Here is a 20907-nt window from a genome sequence, read left to right on the forward strand (position 1 = left end):
GACACTACTCCATTCTCATGGATCCAAGGCCTTCCTAAGAGCAAGTTGTAGGAAGTTCTTGCATCAATCACGTGGAATATCATGCTTGATTTGAGTTTACCAATGGTCATCTCTACTCGGATCATGCCTATCGCCCTTTGTCCTCCTTGGTTAAAACCCTGGATCAACAGACGACTTAGGGACAGTTCATCCACCTTGATGCCGATTATGGTCATTGTTGACTTTGGCATAATGTTTATGGCCGACCTATTATCTATAAGCATGCAGTTAACTTTATGCTCCCTTACGTACCCCAAGATGAAGAGGACGGTTGTGAGGCTTTGATCCCAGTAGTAAGTCTTCGTCAGTGAAGTTGATTGCGTGGCACATTCATGTGGCTGAAGCTTTAAGCCTTCGTCGTTGCTTTCTTGCACTTCGTGGTCGTCGGGACTTGCCAAGACCGCTGCTAGTGCTCTTCGCATTTTTTTTGTCAATCGTAGGGCTTCCTCGATGCTCAAGTGTGTTAGCAGGCCTTTTTCGGGCATGAGGGTATTTTCTCCTTCAATGGCGATAACTTTGCCTTTTGAGGGCTTTTTCATCTCTACTTCAACCATATGACAGGCGACGGTAGTGCACTGTTGGAAAAAGTCCTTCGGGAAATACTCGTGCAAGGAGACGAGAATGGGTGACTCTTGGTTCATAGGTTTCCTAGCAAATGTTGGCTTATCAGTCTTTATGTTTCTTTTAGGCTTCCTCTTGTTATGGCGGTGGTGATTTCCTCTTTGTTCCACCTTTGGCTGTATGGCTTGTGGTTTTGGCTTCCTTGTCTTTTTGTAGGTTACCAATGTCCATCATTCTTCATCATCGGTATGTGCATCTTGGTCACTTGCCTCCAACGATGGTTGTGCAGAAGATGCTGTGCAGCTTAAGCATTAACAGGAATGGTCAGGTGTCACTTGGAGAGGCACATGATCGAATGATCCAAACACAATTGTAGTAGTATGCGTTACAGCCGTGTCTTCAAGGTCGAGCTCGATTTGCCCTTGTTGTGCTAGTTTCATAATGAGTTCTTTGAGGACGAAGCACTTGCCAACATGATAGCTCATAATATGATGGTACTTGCAGTACCTAGGATCGTTTACGCAATTCATCTCTTCAGGACGCTTGCATTCGGGTAGCTCGATCACTTTCTTTTCCAACAAGTCGTCTAACATTGTAGCCATGTCAGAGTTAGAAAAAGGGTTCGTCTTCTGCTCCAGTTCCCTCAAGGTGTTTCTGTACCTGTCTTGGGTGCGAGAAGGCTCACCTTTCCTTATCTCCTTTGCTTTGTTTTTAGAGGAGATCTTGATGGGCATGGAGGAGGTCTTGATGGGGGTAGTGTTGACAGTAAAAGCTTCTTTGGCGGGCTTCTTCCCAGTTTTGTCTATATTTGGGGCGAACACCTTATCCTTCTTGAACTCGGTGATCAGCTTCTTCTTCCCGTGATTGGCGATACTCAGCTCCATGTCATGGGAACGAGTTGCCAGCTCTTCAAATGTTTTTGGTTTTATGCCTTGGAGGATGTAATGTAACCCCCAGCATACCTTGAACGCACATCTCAATGGCGGAGGTTTTAGAAAGCTGATCTTTGTAATCCAGACTTAATGAATGGCATCAATTGATGTAGTCGACGACAGGTTCATCCTTCCACTGTTTCGTACTGGTCAACTCCAGTATGCTTATAGTGCGGCCCGTGCTGTAGAAGTGGTTGAGGAATTCCCTTTCTAGCTGATCCCAACTGTTAATAGACTCGGGCTCGAGGTCAGTGTACCAGTCATAGGCGTTACCTTTCAGTGAGAACACAAACTGCTTGACGAGGTAGTCTCCTTCTGTCCCAGCATTGTTGCAAATGGGCGACATGTTGCTTTGGGTTTCCCTTTCCATTGAAATGTATGAATTTTGGTGGCTGATAACCCCTCGACATCTTCAAAAAGTCAATCTTCTTGGAGTAGGGCTTTGGGTACAGCACGGAGTCATGTGAGCTTCCTTCATACTGTGTCTTGATTGTGCTTGCGATTATCTCCTGTAACTGCTGGATAGAGAAAGATCTCATGAACGCCGTTGTTTGGTCTGGCTTTAGCTTCTCTTTGACTTTCTCCGCTAGACGCTCTTCTTCTTTGTCGACTTCTTTCTTTAGTGCACCAACCTTTGGGTCGACTTTCACGTCGGGATGTGCATCTAGTTGGTTGACGAGTGTGGCAATTTGCAAGTCTTTCTCCTTCATATTCAGTGTGAGCTTTGTGATTGCTTCATTCATTTGAGCTAGCTACTCCTCGATTGAAGTTGCTCCGGTGGTCATGACTTGCATGGCTATGCTGCCGCTCGAGTAGGCATTGGAGAGTAGGGACTCTGAGTACTTCCTCGGGCTTTCCTCTCTTAGCACCCTTAGCAAGGCCAGGGTGATCATAGGCTTGTGCCTCAGTGATTTTGTTCCTTCAACAAAGTTAATGCAGGGGCAGAAGCCGTGGCAGAAAGAGCTCTTGCCTTGCTTCGGGTTGTGATGCCCGAAATATCACCACTTACGGCGAGGATGTTCTTGTTCTTCGTTTTGGTTGCGGGAACAACTTGATCCTTTCTTGATGCCATTTGTGCTTTTTGCGGATTTGAAGATAAAGATGAGAGGTAGAGATAGTCCCACCGGGCGTGCCAAATTTGTAAACACGAATTTTCCTAAAACAAGAACACGTGTACAAAATAATATTTTGTATTAATTTTGGGGTTACAATCTTTTTTACAATTTGATCCTCTGATTCTATTTTCGTAAGTGTAGATCTGTGGATGGACTGTTGATCCAAAGGGCCGTTGGGGCTTGATCTTAAGATGAACGGATGATGAACGATGAACACTTTCTTCAAGGGCCGTCGGGGCTTGATCTTGAAGGTTGAGGGAACGAAGAGGGCTTTCTTGATCCTTCGGGAGTGCTTGAGAGCGTTAGAGTTTCAAAGCTTCAAGGTTTTAGTGTGATGTGAATTGATGAAGTGAAATGAATGAAATTGGCTTCTATTTATAGACTTTTTCAAGGCCTAATTTTGAATATGATATTAAGAAATAAATCATTTTTGCCAAGTGTTGACACATGTCATATTTGATGACTTTTCTGATTTCTTTCGATTTTTTATTGAGTCACACGCTATATGTAAAATTTATGTGACACATAAGTGTTGAAATTTTAATTATTGGTCAACATTTATTTCACCGAAATTTTGATGTCCACAATCATATATATATATATATATATATATATTTATATATATATATATATATTTAAGCATAAACATACATTTATTTACATGAAGTATAATAGATTTAATTAAATCCACCTAGGCGCCTGCCTAGATCCTGCCTAGCAGCATAGGCGCTAGGCCCCAGCCCACCGTCCAACTAGTGCCTAACATCTTTTAGAACCTTGATCTGATCCAAGAAAGCCTTGAGATTCTTGTCCGAAGAGCCCCCTTCATTCACAGCCTCTCTTGCCAAATCTTTCCATTTCTTAGCATTCCTTCTCACCTCTTCACCAATCTCCCCACTTCCCAATACCAAATCCAAGCACCTCTTGAGCTCCTCACCCGTAACAATCCCCTCCACATTTGGTGTCACCCTCACTCCTGTCTTCCAAAAGTCCTCTATCAACTTGGCATTCGTCCCTTGGTCCGTCCACTGAGGAAACGCCACCACGGGCACCCCTGAAACCAAGCTCTCCAAACTTGAATTCCACCCACAATGTGTCACAAAGCAACCCAACGAAGGACTAGAGAGAACCTCCACTTGACTACACCACGGCACTATCCTCCCGAGCTCTTCCAATTCCACTCTACAACTCAACATCGCTTCTTCTTGCTTCGCCTCGTTATCATCTCCCTTCTTGTCGACCTTATCTCTAATAACCCAAAAGAACGGAAGGCCGCAATCCAACAACCCTTTTGCGATTTCCTCCATTTGGGCCTTTCCCAACACAGAAATGCTTCCGAAGGACACATAAATCACCGACCCTTCTGGCTTCGAGTTCAGCCACTCGAGGTACGAAGAGTCCCTTGATTTTTGGACAAGATCGCCTCCAAATGACTTGTCCGATGGATCCTTGCCGTCCAAGAAAGCGGACGGAATCAATGGCCCGACACCAATCAAGTTGTACTTGTCAATTGCTTTTAAGGCTTCCGGCTCTAGTGCATCGAACGTGTTCACTAGAATGGTCGGATTGGTTTCTCTTTCCAGCAGCTCCATCTGTTCTTGAAACAACGGGAGGGCGAAATTGTACGGATTTGTATCCACCATGAAGGAGGGAAGGTCTCGGCTTGTGAAAGATAATGGCAAACCTGGTAATTCAATTGAACATGGAAGGACATTGTTCGTACCAGAACTAGTATTATCCCGGATAAGATCTTTGTACCCATTAAAGTAATAGTAGTAGATGTCGAAAACCGTGGCTGGCTGAATCCAAAGCAGCACGCTTGGGAGGTGAAGTTCATGTGCCACCCCTGCCGACCAAGGGACAATTAATGAGTAGACTAGGCAAGTGTAAGGATGACCCTCGTTTGCACTTGCGACTACAAGGTCGGTGATGGCTTGTGCTCCGCGGTGCCGCAGCTCCGACATGTAGTCGTCGATGTTGTCACCGGGCTTAAACCCGTCGTCGTACCCATCAGAGAAGGGCGCATAGGTCAATCCATCTGGAATTGAGCCATTGCCTATACGGCGATGGGCTGAGAGACTGGTGACGTAGGTGACATGCGCACCTGTGGTGTTGATAAGGCGCTTGGCGAATTGGAGGGAAGGGTTGATGTGGCCTTGAGCTGGATATGTGACGAGTAGAAAGCGGTGTTGCACCATGGCGGCGTATGCGATTGCCGGAGGTGCGCGGTGGAGTGTGGAGTTATTGGAAGTAGAATAAGTAGGTATGTAGTTGATTGTTGAAAAATTTGGTGTTGTGGGCTTATTAGCTGAGTGAAGTTGAAATTCTTGTGGGAGTATACATTCAAGGTGGGGAGTGCGGTGAGAGGATGGCAAGGCTTAAATGGGGGATTGGGGGTAGAAATGTGACGTCTGTGGTGACGAATTGAAGACGCTGGAGACAAATTTGCCAAGATGAGAAGGATACTTGTGGTTGCGAATGCATGCATAATTTATGGATAATGTTAAGGAAACCATCTATTTAAATTATATGACGTAGTTGTTGATGACTGAATTATTATTTCAGTATTGATTAATGTGCTTATTTTCTATTAGTCCACATCACTTGATTTTTTTATTTTTTTTATTTTTTTTTATCATTAAGTAGGATTTTGATTATGAAAATAAAAGGACATAGTCATCTATTTAGGATTGTCCAAAGGTATATTAAATTCAATCGTTGAAACCTGTTCAAGAGGTTTAATATTGTCCAAAACCTAGAAGATAAATAACTACTGAATAGGCTTAAATCTTGATAAAGTAGAGGGAAAAGAAGAATAAGGAGGCAAGCTACTAAGCAAAATAAAAACTTCATCTTGAGAACAAATATGTGAAACGATTGGTGCAAATTTTTAAGATGCAGACTTCAAGGGCACGTATTGATTTGGTAGGTTCATGACGAAGAATACATGAAGGCATGCACCTGGATGTGGAGGGTAATGGACATTGCAGCATGTTGGCTAGCTATATGATTGATTTCGTAGCTAGAGATAGAGGAGGAAAAGAATGTAGAGGTCTCTTGTGGCATGCATAAAAGAAGACAACTTAGAAGCATTGTTCTAAAAAGCAACATAGGTACTACGCAGAGGCTGGGCGTCCCGATTAGGGCTTGTGAGTTTAAAAAATCAATGAAGCCTTTAGGCGGTAATTGGGCGGCTGCATAGGCGACCCGAAGCCTACGCAGTTTAATTTATTTATTTAATTTTTTTTAAGTTAACGATTTGAAGATAATGTACTTGTAAATAACTCTAAATATATCTTTCATTTTGTGTATTCAACCTGTTGCTTTACATGGTATCATTCGCATGTCTAAAAACCTCCATGGTAAGCTCCATTATTTGGCAGTTGCAGGAGTATACTTCGAAGATATGATATTGCCATATTAACACTTAACGGCTTACCAGGGAAGTACAATACTAAAAGATCTATCATTAGAGGTAGAGAAAGCGTTATCTCTATCAAAGACTTGAGATCCCAATTGCTTGCTGAAGAAGCAATGGTTGAAAACATTGTTGTTACTCCATTTCTCTCTGCAATGGTTGCCAAGAATTCTGAGTCCAGTTCCAAAACTCATCTTTCTCAGCCCAAGAGTATTTTGGTAATCACAATCAAGGATTTTATGGCAATTTGAGTCAAGGGTATTCAAGTAATCAATCTCATGGTTTTTCTGGTGGGGGGAATCAGGCTACCTACTTCAAGAATAACTATAACAAGAACAAGGGCAGAGGTAAATTAAACTATAATTCTAATTTTTGCATACCTCTGCTTTTGGCATTCTTGGTGCACCTCCAACAAATTCAGCTTGCCAAATTTGTGGAAAATTTGGACATCTTGCTGATACATGCGGAATCAGAAATATTGATAATGCAGTACTTGAAAGGTGTCAAATATATGGCAAGAATACCCAAATTCCTTCATTTTTTTCCTTTACGCTTTTAGAAATCTCAAACCTTTCTTTCCCAGAACAACCTTCAAAGCTCATTCTCTAACCAGAAAAACCTTTAAGTTCAGAAATTTCTTCAAGTTCTCAACAATGGCTTCCAACACCTTCATCTCCAAACTTTCCGACGAATGCGCCAAGTGCTAGGACTTCATTGACCGGAGCGCCATCAAAAACCTACGATTCGAAGGTGATTTGAGCACTTCTTACTAGATCTTGGGACCACTATTCAAAGACAATGTCCCAGCGTCTATTACCAACCTCCTCGAAGCTCACTGCTTGGAACCCTTGTTTCAAGGATATGACTGGTCGAAGTGGGAATTGACCAAACCTCAGGGGGCCTGGCCTTCAACTACTACGACCTAGGTAGCTTGGGTCAAGAGGATGGAGAAGTTCTTCAGCAAGGAATGGAAGACTCTTGGCATTTACGATGCTATCATGCTTTCGACCATCGAGATTGCCATGGACAAAGAACTTCTCATAGCAGCTCTAGGTTTTTGGTGCTCGGCCACCAATACTATGGTCCTCCCACTCGACCGTATTGGTCCCACTATTCTTGACGTCTTAGCCATCCTTGGGACTTCCCTTTCAGGTCTCCCGATTGATATTGCCCTCTCTGGGTACCAATCTAACCCCAACCTCAAGACACTCTTCGAAGAACGCGCTATCGAGTCGCTAAAGAAGAAAAACCAAGAGCCCTCAAAAGAAGAAGTTCAAAAGTTGCATAAGAACTTTTTCAACTACAACCCCCTCATCCAACACTTCACTGGTTGAGGAGAAGAAACCCTTAGGAAAGGAGAACACGAAGCCTTCCTATTCTACTAGTATAACAAATTTATTTACTGTACCAAGTCGAATGAATGTTTGGTTGAGAACATGCCGGTCGTTGAAGCCCTAGCCAGTGGTCATATCCTTGCTTTTAGCTCGGCCATCATCGCCAACGTCACACATTGCCTAGTTGAGAGGACGGTCAACAAGATTGACCCACACTAGATGGCCCACTTTGGGTTTTTCAACTCTGGCTACAAGTCTATTTCGCCACCCTCAGGCCAGAAGTCCCCAACTTTAAGTCCTCTGAAACACTAGGTCTTCAATTAAGCTCTAGACTCGCTTATCCTCACTCGGCTGAGGAAGTTTTTAAATACTTTTTCAGCCTAGAAGACCTTTCCGACGACGGGTTTCTAATCTGCCGTCATCAAGAATATCCCCCTTCTATCAAGCTTCCATCCTAGGCATGAAGTGAAGCCGAAGATGTTGACCTCCGAAAGAACTGGGGATCGTTTGTGTTGACTCTCAACCTTCCTCTCGGTTGCGATGCTAAGCGGGCAAGTTGGGAAGTCTACCAATCCTACTTCACCACACGGCAAATCGACTACCTCCAAGGCTGCCCAATGCCTCTACTCACCTCCTATTCTCTGCTAAGCCATGAATCCCTCTCTGGTTCTTCAGAGAAAAAATACAGGGAGGCTGAGCAAGAATTTCAGGAAAGGTGCAAGAAATTCCGCCTCCGACCAAACATCCCTGAGATTCTTAATATTGCCACCTTTGTTAACTGGTGGGCTGTATACACCCAAGACTTTTTTGGGCACGCCGGTCGAAGACGTTTTCAAGAAGATTTTCTGCGACCGTCCACAGAAGTCTCCCGCACCAAAATCCAAAGAGACGGCTCAAGGTATTTGTCTGCGTCTATCATTTCACTTTGGCCGTTTGTTCAAACTCTCTTATGTTTTGATTTTAGCTTTTTCAGGCAGTCATAAAGATGCAACAGCTGCGGCCGTGGCCAAGAAAAAAACTACCCTCTTGCTAAAGAAAATCGAGACTGCTCTACCGACCTTGCGGAGCAAACGATCTTGTCCAGAGGCCGAAACGGCTAACGATGCTCCCCGTTCTAAAAAACAAGTCAAGAGGTTGGCAAAAAAAAAAAGAGCGGGAAATTCATGTCATCTCCAGCCAAACATCAAGAGCAACTGCTGAGTTTCCTGGCACTCCTACCGTTCGAGCCTCGACGAATATACAAACAAAACCTCCCATCATTAAAGCACATGAGGTTCTTCCCGTTCAGCAAGTCGTGGTCGAGCCAATCGTTGATCTGGTGGTCAAGGAACTTGCAACTCCAGGGCCGGTCATTGCTATTGTTTTGGAGGAAACAACCACCTTGGTTGAGAAAAATCTCCCTCCGAATCCAAAAACAAAACTAGTGGTCGTTCTGGAGGAAAGGGTATGATTATGTTGCTGGCTAGATTCCAAATACTAACAACGCTTATTTCAAGATGACGACAGCGAAGAAATCCTGCTAATGAGTGCCTTCGACCAACTAAACCCCTATTACTAACCCTCTAGCTGTGGTTGAGGCGACTAACTAGGTTAATCATTTTGCAGCTGATCATGGAAAAAGGCCACTTGTCGAGCCTGAAGCGACAGCAGAGACACCAATCCATCAGCAGGATCAAGACCTTGGCATTCATCCTCAAGAAGTTACTTCGACTTTTGTAAGGCTTGATCCATTTCTTTCGTTAATTTTACTATAACAAGTCTAAAACGAGAAAAATAATAAATGTCAGGTGCCCAATTATTCATTTCATCGAAAATTCTATGCGCCAAAGGGTGTTATCTATATTTCTTGGCCATCTCAGTGGCCGTTGAACGTAGATAACCTTCATCGGCCCCGTGAATTGAGAAGCAGTCTTAAACATTGGGCTCGGCCATTAAGCTTTCTGGGTTCGAGCAATGAACCAGGGGACATGGTTGAAGTTTCCTCTTGGCAGGTCTAAAACAAATTATCTCTACTATCTTCTTTACGATTTTCCTTTTGCCTAAAATCTTTTCATGTGCAACCTTTATGGGAAGTCCAGCTCGACTCTCTCCTTTCGAATACTTCTGGAGTAGCCTAGTCATCTGTCGTGTCGGCCGAGCCTTCGACGATCGCAGCCGAATCCCATGCCTTCACCAAGTTGCAGAACTCCTATCCCTTTCTGCCTCACAAATCCTTCAATGTAAAAGCCTTGACTCAATAGGAGAATGCCTAAACGATCTTGCAGTTGGTGGTTTGCTGAGCACCGAAAATGTCGTCCACCTATCCAATCTGCTGGAGCGGAACTGGTAGTACTTTACTATTTTTGAACGGGCTCTCCGGGCCGAGGAAGACCTTAAGGCGGCAAAGATTGCTCATGAAGCCAGTCGGTTGGAGGTTAAGGCCATAAAAGCAAAGAAAACGCGACTGGCGGGCCTTGATCGTTGACAAGCTCATATTTATATATATTTTACATCAAATTCACTTGCCTTTTCTTAGTTAGTTCCTTATATTTTTGAGCTATTTACTTTGGTTTTGTGTGTTTTGTAGGATTTGTCAAGCAAAGAAAAGAAAAATAGCACAAGTGAAATTTTAAGTAACAAATTCGTCAAAACTGCCTGTGCACGTCAGCTAACTTTGGAAGCCATTTTCGGACAGCTCAGAATGAATTAGAGAATGAGCCTTATATGGTTGGAAAGCTACGGATGTCTATTTTCTGGACCATTTCGCGGATTGTTAATATCATTTTTCTAGAAGAAGTTATGGCCGTTTTAACACTGAAAGGTTTCCAAGAGGCTGAGCAGTTTGTAACTGACAAGAAAGCATTGAAAGCAATAAATCCAATAAATCTAGTACCCAAAACTGATGCAATCAAGAACAAACCAGCTGACACCTATTCAAATATCAGAGGAAATGGAATTAAAGATGAGGATTAAGAGGGAGTAATTGGCATAAAGGCTACCCAAGGAGTTACAATTGTTTTACATTTCCTCTCACTTATTGTCATCACTAAATGGCTATTAGTGGGTGAGTTAAGGAGAAGAAAATGATGCAGCAAGAATTGGTTTAAAAGTAGCATTGGGGAAGGAAGGAAAGAGGAGGCCTCAGTCGATTTCTTTCGGTTCTATTTTCTCAATCTCATGTCTATGTTTTGTTTTAACTTAAGGATTGTGTAACTAAATTTTTAGTAGTTAGGGGCTGTTTTGAAGCCCCGAATATGATTGCAAGTTTGTTATGACATTTTGTTTGAATTACTTTTATGAACGGATGAAAATTGATTCACTACTTGTCTCATTGATGAATTCTTTATGTGATTTCTACGGATGCATACTTAGTAAGCATATCTAGGATTCTAATGCTATGAATATGTGTGTGCCTGCCCTTGTCGAATGAGGACCTACATATGTTCTAGAGTAGTACTTGTTAATTGCAATTAACATGTGAACCAATTTCTAGGATAAGTAAGACAACGCCAGTACTTACGATGCCTTGTGATGACTCAAACTCTTTTCGTTCTTAATGATTTCTACTTGTTAAATCTATGAACACACCATTCTAGATTGCATGTTAGGGACTAAATTAAGTTGAAAATGCCATTCTCTTAACATACCACATAAGAAAGAGTAATAGGTTGAGTTCTAACATTGAGCCAACTTGAGCATCTTCATCCGAAAATAAAAGGAATTTGAATGAAACATAACATGTTTGTATGATTATTTGGTGGTGGATAGCAATTCCCCTAACTCGTTTTTCTTAATTTGTGAACTACTTAAAATCTGTTTCTGTTCTGTTTTTGTTCGATTTAATTTAAATAGCAAATCAACTCCAAAAATCCCAAACATTTGTGTGATTGTAGCTCCGTGTGTCTAGAAATTTCATAGACCTTAGATAAGTGTAAGTCGGTCTAATAATTATTTTTCGGTGGCTGGCCAGTAGGGACAGCAGCCCAGTTTTTGTGACACTTTAAGTAGTTAGATAAAACAATCTTCTGCGGGAAAGACCCTTATTTTCATATGCTACAATTGACAAATCTTATTGTTAATAAGGAAAATCAATAGGACATTTGTGTGCTACTTTGTGGTGTGCTTTTAATCCTATCAATCGTCAAATTACCAAACTTCAATATTAAATTGCCGAGCTTCAACAGCAAAGGTCGGCTGTTGCTTCAAAACTCGAAAAGGATTTTGAAGTGAATAAGGCTCGATTAACAACTTCGCGGCTGGCGTAAAGCAGATCCAGCAACTTTAGCTTAACAAAAGGACGAGGCAAGCCGAAGTCACCATGGGCCAAGTACGGTGGTTGGAACTGAAGGCCGCTCTTGAAGCCTTCATTCCTTCAACCCTTTAGGATTTTGGCCTTAAGAATCTTTTGTATCATCACTTGTACGCCCTTTTGCAAAATTAATGCAATGCTCTTTTATTCTAGCGTCTCCTAAGTAACTGGGTAGTATTTCTTTAAAAATTTCTCGTTGATCAGCAATTTGTGAATTAAACCTGTCCGATCCTTGAGGTGGTATGCCCCATTGCAGAGAACTTTGTGAAAGACGAATGGTCCTTCCGAATTCGGTGACCATTTGCTGAACCTAGGGTCTTTAATCCCCACGGGCAGCACAGTTTGGCAAACCAAGTCTCTGAAGGAAAATTTGTGAAAAACAAGTTCATTTGAGCAACATCAACAACATGCAATTAACAATTAAAAGGCGGAATCATGTTTATATGCACTCAAAAACAAAACTTAACCCATGAACTTCAAAGCCTAGTAGATAGGTGAACCAAGACTCAACTCAAAATAAAGTGAGTTGAGAAATCAATACCTTTGTAGATTCCTCCTTGCATAAGCAAAGGCTAATCACCCAAAGAGAGGGCCTTCATTCCTTGCATCTTAGATCCATGGATTTGGATGAATGAAAAGGTTTCTCCAAGTTCCCAAAATTGAGAACCTCTAAGTCTCCACACCAAGGTAAGATTGGAGAAGAAATGAGAGACCTTGAGAAAGTAAGATTGCTAGATGTTTCTCCTCAAGGTGGCCGGCCATTTCTAGAGAGAAAGGAGAGTTTGTTCTCATCTTTACTCCTTAGAAAACCCTAAGGATGAAATGGCTATAAAGATGTCTTTATACCACCTCACAATGGAGTGGCAAACTTGCAATTAAGCCAAGTTCACTACCCTCCTCTAAATGGCCGAATTTAAGGGGATTTATTGGGCTATTTGGGCCTTTGTGAATCATTATTCATTAAGTTGTCATACAACTTAAGTCAATGGACTTGACGTTCGAAGCCCATTGGGCCTTAAGGTCCAAAACTATCCCGAGGTCTTTAACGAACTTATTCGTTTGACTAATTAACATATTAATTAATCCTTGCCATAAATAATTAAACCATTTAATTATTCTTACTCATCTCCGTTGAATCTTCAATCTTTACCTTACATGGTGTACGATCCATTAGGTTCCTTTTAGCGAGGCAGTGGGCAATTCAAACTCTTTCAAATCGATTGTGAATTGAAACTTACTTTCAATTCTTCGGTTAGTGATAATACACTTTTAGGGCTTCCACAAACCATGGTTGACGCCTAGCAGCATGTCATGGTTACCCAAGCTAATCAGAAGAGGTGGAGAACCTATTCAGTTTTAGGATTACAAATGCAATACGGTATTTCTCTAATACAATACTCTTGACCATATTGTTTGGTTTGATAGTTTATTCATGTCTACTATCCAATGTGAGTCTTGTGCTTATATGATTACCTTGAATGTGATCTGGAACGCATTCCAACATCTCATTCATACTCTGGCCAGAGATTCTAAATCATATCATAGAGTATTCTCCCTCAAACAGTTTGAAGGTTAGAGATCCCTTGTTGCGCATTCACTTGCCTCCATGGCTAAGTGGCTTAACCCCAACGATGCCGTGGACACCCTCCTGATGGAGTGACTTTGACATAATCAAAGATTAAGGACCTAACCACAAGACAACTGTGATGCCTCAGGTCAAAAGACTAATTTGCATTATCCCAACCATGAGTTCTCATGTGACATGAATATGAGAACTCTTCGTTGATTGTGTTCAGTGAACTCATTCTCTATTGAGCACCTACGTACTTGTCTTGATGTCACACACACCAATGACTCGAGACTAGTCACTCTCCCTGAGAGAAGACATAACACGTACTGATCTTAACGGACTGTCAATGCCCAATTGACAATCCTATGATCAGGAACGTTTAGGATGTGTCAACGAAAGAATGGTCTCATGAATCTAACTTCTTTAGATTGCATTCTTCCAATCACATATTCCTTGGACTTATCGTTTAAGCATATAACATTTATATGAGACGGCTCAAACAATAATCTTTGCCCTTTACATTTAAACTACATTAGTTTGAAATGTCCGTAAAGTATCATCATATGATTGGTTTTAGGGCACATTTCCAACAATCTCCCACTTGCACTAGAGCCAATCAGCTTAGTCATCAGTGATGATACCTCTTCTGTAATTCATTTCATAAATGGCTGAGTAGTAGGCCTAAACAATGGATATCTATATGTTATCCATAGAAGCAACCTTGAGAATAACGACGTCACCATTATACATGATTCTCAATCATGTGGTTCAGTCTCTCATTTGAGTTCGGACCTTGATGAGACCTTGATTCCCTGGCTTGAGCTATTGCCCCATTAGTGTCATACACTTTCTGGTTGGAACCGAATGGAGAGTTCATAAATGAACTTTCCCATCCAAACAACAATGTTGTAAGCTTCTATATGGCAATATATTTTGCATACATGATGGAACACATTAAAGTCATTACTTTTAACGTTTCCATCCAAATATCTCTTTAGTCATAATAAAGAGATATCTCATTATCACTTCATTCATAATGAAGAGATATTCTATGATGGATTAGATTCATAATCTAATACATTTACGCTTCCATTACATTACTCTAATTCTTCCTCATTCTTTGAGGAATCCATCCTTAGTATTTCTTAAATACCTAAGGATTCACTTGACAGTTGCCATGGTTCTGATCCTGGGCTTGCACTGATATCATCTTGTACCGTTCTAGGTACAACTTATATCAATGTTTTCATACAATATGAAATACATAAATCACCTTTCTGCATAAAGGATTCTATTTACGCATTATTTCTTTGGGAGTCAAAGGGTACATTCCCTTTGAGAAGAACAACTTCCTAGTCTCACTAGAATTGTCATTCTAATTGAAGCTTATCATCATATGAGAAACTTCCTAGCATCTCTTGTCTATTTTAGGGATTGATATAATCCAATTATATCTTGAAATCTATCATTATAGATTTCCATCCCATGTATATAGACTATGTCTCCCATATACATTCTATTATAGAATGTTTAAAGTCATAACTTTAACGATGAAGAATTCCTTTCATTTTCAAAATTAATATATATCATGTATATATATTCAAATTTAGGAATATGATTAACTCCCACTAAACTTTTGTAAACCTAGTAAACAAAAGATTCATTTACATCTTTATGAGAAATCAAACGATTTGATCCTTTTTCTCATAAGATGCTTATAGCTCCCACTAACTTGCTGAGATTCATGATGGATGGATCTCTACAACTTATATGTCTTGAGACGATTTATAAATCCTTCTCGACTACCTTGGAGCTTGTGGTGTAGGAACTAGGTTGTTATATTTGTTGATCATATCAAACAAATATTGCTTATTAGCACACAACCCCAAATCTTAACATGTTTAAGATTTGTCTTTCTTTCCAACTACATCTTATGGAGTTATGAAAATTTTGGAAGATCTTCTAATTGACAATCATATTGTTTTAGAAGTATATATATCCTATATATGGGTAATAGATAACATCCAACGAACTAAATTTTATTCAAGTTCGTTCTTCTCCTAATGGAGAAATTCATTATCTTATGATGCCACTTTCCTTGATATCTTTCAAGGAAACTCATGTAAAGTGTTATCTTTCCTTGGATCAAATCCAAGGAGGTAAATACTTTAGACGTCTTACTCATCAACTTAGATTTCTTGAATTCTTTGAAACCTTTTGCAAAGTATTCGGACTTGTGTTTATTCAAAATAAACTATAGTCCAACCGAGAGTGATCTTCGGTGAATGTCATACAACATGAGTAGTATTATGTTGTGGACAAGTGCCACTAATATCTTAGTGAATTAACCTCAACAACTTTGTGATTCTTTCTTCTTTCCAAAAGAATAAAGATTCGAACATTTCGCCTCTATACAATTTTAACAAGAAGGTATTGGATCCGGATCTAACGATCCAAAGCATCCATCTATGACCAACTCGTAACTTATGTTTTAGAGGTATCACAACTCAGTTGGGATTAGTCACTACCTTGCAACCTTTTGGGTTTTAAGCATCATCGTATTCTAAACAGTTAATACTACCATATCATCTCTACTATAGAGACAATTAATTTCCTTAAAATTGGAACATAAAGACAATCTTTGGTTTTTCCAATTTCTTTGGTAGTTCATATGAGGAAGTAAGTACAATCCGCTTTCGCAGAGATCTATATTCGATTCACGTTTGGAATGTGAAGTACTTTCTCTTCTCTCATTAATCTTCTACTTTTTATTAGCACACTTTTACAACAATTGTAAAGCATAGTTACTAATACAGAATCAAACATTCAAGTAGAAGAACCAACTGTTTTGAACTATTCAAGAACATTTTACAATACCTTCGAAAGGTGCGTTCTTGACACTTGCAAGACATTTCTTGCAAATACCCCTTCCAATGTCCATCCTTTCATAAAGAAAGTTTGTTCCCTTGGAGTTATTTTTGCTTTCTTCATTTGACTTCCCTTTTGACTACAATAGTCATGGTCCCTAAACTCCCACTATCTCTCTTGAAACTTATTTCAAATGTGTTATACACATCAAACGATTTGGAGAGCGTGCAGTTATTGTTCACTATATAGTTTACAATAAACTTAGTGAACCATTAGGATAGGGACACAAAGGTGAAGTCCTTGCCTAGTTTCCGTCTCGTTAAGTGGTTTAACACTTCAACACTCAATGATTCAAAATCATCATAAGTCCATATAAATGGACTATTTTTGTCAACCAACCATTATGTTCTAAACATAATAACAAACTTTCAAGAGTTGTTCAAGGCAACTCTCATTTCTTCATACAACAATTTGTAAGTGAAGAATCATGGCACATAAAGTGTCCATGCCCTTGTGCTTTCTTCTCAAGTTCCTTGTTCATGTAACAAAGAAACAAGCACTAGTGTTTGCGTTGTCCTCTTTATGATAGACTTATCTAACATGTTCTTCCATCGATACATTATCAATAGGAAGATTGTGAGGATGAGACTACTTAGTTACATCTACAAGCCATTAAAGACAATCTATGGGATTGTAGAACTAAGTCCGGAAATTAAAGCATTCGGCTTTTCTTTGTCAAGTTTTGGATAGCGTTTGCAAATATATTGGTAAACAAATACATAACGAATATAAATTGATTGATTTTAAGCTATTTGATCCGGGTCTTTAAATCAAAATAGCACCACCCACTATTTTTGGCAAATTTCATATCCCTCATCGGAATTCGAGAGTTTTGGAGGAAACTCTTAGTAGGGTATGGGAGGCTCACTATTACCAAGCCCACCTCACAATGATATGATGTTGGCTAGTAAAAATAATAATGAGAGAGTACGCTTACTCATTTACATCTAATGTAAGAACCCATCTTATTTGGCCTCTAGAGAATGTTGCCTCACAATGATATGATATCGGCGCCATTGCACTTAGTTAAGTTATTCCCACCATGCTTAGTTCATGAAGGGGTTCAAGAATAGCCTCACAATGATATGATGTTGGCCATCCTCGTTGCCTACACTCACCTCATCATATGCGTATAGACTCCTCCTGAGTGTAAGCATGCACTTTGTACTCCCCCATGATAGGGTGAAGCCGGTGTACAAGTCACAAACGATTGGAGCCTACCACGGTGGAAGGCCACGAAGAGATATTCAAAGCATCTCTCGCTTATCAACTTAATAATGGTTTGTTGAGGGTTTTAGGTCTCATCACATATAAACATACATTTTAATCCAATTAAAACATTTTGGTCCTATTACAACTATTGGTCCATATGATTGATTTAGTAGTATATAATACTCCCACTATGCTTTTAAAACGGTTTTTAAAGCAAGACTATATGGTACTACTAACATAAGATTTGCATTCATTGATGGACTATATAGTTGCCTTAGGGCCTTAGGATGACTATGAACCTTTGATTCGATTCAACACGAGCCTAGTGTTGAATCTCGGTCTAGGGATGGTGATTGATTTTAGTTACGCGTTTAATCACATTAAGGCGTGTTGTCTTATTGGGCGTTGGACCCAACTACTCCAATTTCATGGATATCGAATAAAACAAGAAAGGAGTACTTCAAAGTAAATAAGAGCTTATGCTCTTTTACAACAATTGATCAAATCAAATTACTTTAAAGTAAAGAAGAGCTTATGCTCTTTTACAACAATTGATCATATCAAATTACAACCAAAATTTAATCTACACATTCCCATGGTTCAAACAAATTTGAAACGGCCTTTCACATAGCTCAATTATAGTAGGCTTAGGTTCATAATCACCCTTTCTTTAATTAATTAACGCTTTAACTAATTAAACTTGAATGCAACATTTTCATTTGGTTTTTGTATCCATAGAATTGATTTAAATGGAGCTAAATGAAATGAAAATCCAATTCTCATTTAAAGAGACAAAACAATTTTTGTTCTCATTTTGTTTTGGGCCAAAATGCTATGACCTCAACTTTTGGACCATTTTGCAAAACTTAAACTTTTGGGGTCACTTTGTAAAAACACAAAAGTCCACTACTTCATGTAATTACAACTAGAACCCAAAAAATTTCCACAAAAGCTAAAACTTCATTAAAGGAGCAAAACAATTTGTCCTTTTAGTGATTTTGGACCTTTACGTAAAAACGTAAACTTTTGGGTCAAATTACAAATACACAAAAGTATCAAAACTTTATGTAATTGCATAAAAGCCCCACAAGGACCCTAATTGAGTAGGGTGGCCGGTTTTGAAGCAAAGTATTTAAAAAAAATTTCAAAGTTTTTGTAAGTGGGGTGGGTGAAATAGAATAAATCATTACACACCTACCCACTAAAATTTCTTTAACTTTTCAAAATAAATATCTAATATATTTAAACATAAGAAATATTTCAAAACAAAAACTTTATGAAATAAATCAAAACTTTGAATCAAAACACCAAACCTTTTGTTCTTGGCAAGAACATATCAAGAACAATGAAGAACATTCATGAAAACCCATAAGAGCTCCATGAACATTCTTCACCCAAAAACATCCCAAAACCACTCAAACTTAAGGGAAATAACATACAACCATACTAGGGTACATAGGGGTTCCAAAAGTCACTTTAAAACACTTTTAACAAGTCAAACAAGAACCCAAAAATCCACCCTTTGGATTTGGCCGAATTTCCCCAAAAACATGGCACCAAATTTTAGCTCCAAAATTCATGCTCATATGAACTACATCTACAACATTTGAGATGGCAAATTTTCTAACAAAATTTACATTCAAAAAAGCAAGAATAAAGCTTGTAACAATTACGACATTCAAATCACAAACTATGAACTACAAAACCCAAAAGTATTCACCAACTACTAGACCTAGGCTCTGATACCACTTGAAGGAAAATTTGTGAAAAACAAGTTCATTTGAGCAACATCAACAACATGCAATTAACAATTAAAAGGCGGAATCATGTTTATATGCACTCAAAAACAAAACTTAACCCATGAACTTCAAAGCCTAGTAGATAGGTGAACCAAGACTCAACTCAAAATAAAGTGAGTTGAGAAATCAATACCTTTGTAGATTCCTCCTTGCATAAGCAAAGGCTAATCACCCAAAGAGAGGGCCTTCATTCCTTGCATCTTAGATCCATGGATTTGGATGAATGAAAAGGTTTCTCCAAGTTCCCAAAATTGAGAACCTCTAAGTCTCCACACCAAGGTAAGATTGGAGAAGAAATGAGTGACCTTGAGGAAGTAAGATTGCTAGATGTTTTTCCTCAAGGTGGCCGGCCATTTCTAGAGAGAAAGGAGAGTTTGTTCTCATCTTTACTCCTTAGAAAACCCTAAGGATGAAATGGCTATAAAGATGTCTTTATACCACCTCACAATGGAGTGGCAAACTTGCAATTAAGCCAAGTTCACTACCCTCCTCTAAATGGCCGAATTTAAGGGGATTTATTGGGCTATTTGGGCCTTTGTGAATCATTATTCATTAAGTTGTCATACAACTTAAGTCAATGGACTTGACGTTCGAAGCCCATTGGGCCTTAAGGTCCAAAACTATCCCGAGGTCTTTAACGAACTTATTCGTTTGACTAATTAACATATTAATTAATCCTTGCCATAAATAATTAAACCATTTAATTATTCTTACTCATCTCCGTTGAATCTTCAATCTTTACCTTACACGGTGTACGATCCATTAGGTTCCTTTTAGCGAGGCAGTGGGCGATTCAAACTCTTTCAAATCGATTGTGAATTGAAACTTACTTTCAATTCTCCGGTTAGTGATAATACACTTTTAGGGCTTCCACAAACCATGGTTGACGCCTAGCAGCATGTCATGGTTACCCAAGCTAATCAGAAGAGGTGGAGAACCTATTCAGTTTTAGGATTACAAATGCAATACGGTATTTCTCTAATACAATACTCTTGACCATATTGTTTGGTTTGATAGTTTATTCATGTCTACTATCCAATGTGAGTCTTGTGCTTATATGATTACCTTGAATGTGATCTGGAACGCATTCCAACATCTCATTCATACTCTGGCCAGAGATTCTAAATCATATCATAGAGTATTCTCCCTCAAAGAGTTTGAAGGTTAGAGATCCCTTGTTGCGCATTCACTTGCCTCCATGGCTAAGTGGCTTAACCCCAACGATGCCGTGGACACCCTCCTGATGGAGTGACTTTGACATAATCAAAGATTAAGGACCTAACCACAAGACAACTGTGATGCCTCAGGTCAAAAGACTAATTTGCATTATCCCAACCATGAGTTCTCATGTGACATGAATATAAGAACTCTTCGTTAATCGTGTTCAGTGAACTCATTCTCTATTGAGCACCTACGTACTTGTCTTGATGTCACACACACCAATGACTCGAGACTAGTCACTCTCCCTGAGAGAAGACATAGCACGTACTGATCTTAACGGACTGTCAATGCCCAATTGACAATCCTATGATCAGGAACGTTTAGGATGTGTCAACGAAAGAATGGTCTCATGAATCTAACTTCTTTAGATTGCATTCTTCCAATCACATATTCCTTGGACTTATCGTTTAAGCATATAACATTTATATGAGACGGCTCAAACAATAATCTTTGCCCTTTACATTTAAACTACATTAGTTTGAAATGTCCG

The 20907-nt window shown here is 39.6% G+C and overlaps 1 protein-coding gene across 1 annotated transcript; it reads right to left on the minus strand.

Moving 5' to 3' along the window:
* Positions 1 to 3179: 3179 nt before the first annotated feature.
* LOC137722858 (phloretin 4'-O-glucosyltransferase) lies at positions 3180 to 4997 on the minus strand. The gene has a single exon (XM_068461958.2). It carries the CDS (start codon positions 4843 to 4845, stop codon positions 3400 to 3402), a length of 1446 nt encoding a protein of 481 aa, XP_068318059.2. The 5' UTR covers positions 4846 to 4997; the 3' UTR covers positions 3180 to 3399.
* Positions 4998 to 20907: the final 15910 nt, after the last annotated feature.

The sequence above is a fragment of the Pyrus communis genome, chromosome 4 (genome assembly GCF_041283825.1).
Source record: "Pyrus communis isolate YQ-2024b chromosome 4, ASM4128382v1, whole genome shotgun sequence".
Lineage (NCBI taxonomy): Eukaryota > Viridiplantae > Streptophyta > Magnoliopsida > Rosales > Rosaceae > Pyrus > Pyrus communis.

Excerpts from the sequence above, each read along its gene's own strand:
- LOC137722858 (XM_068461958.2), bottom strand. The coding sequence starts at position 4,845 with ATGGTGCAACACCGCTTTCTACTCGTCACATATCCAGCTCAAGGCCAC.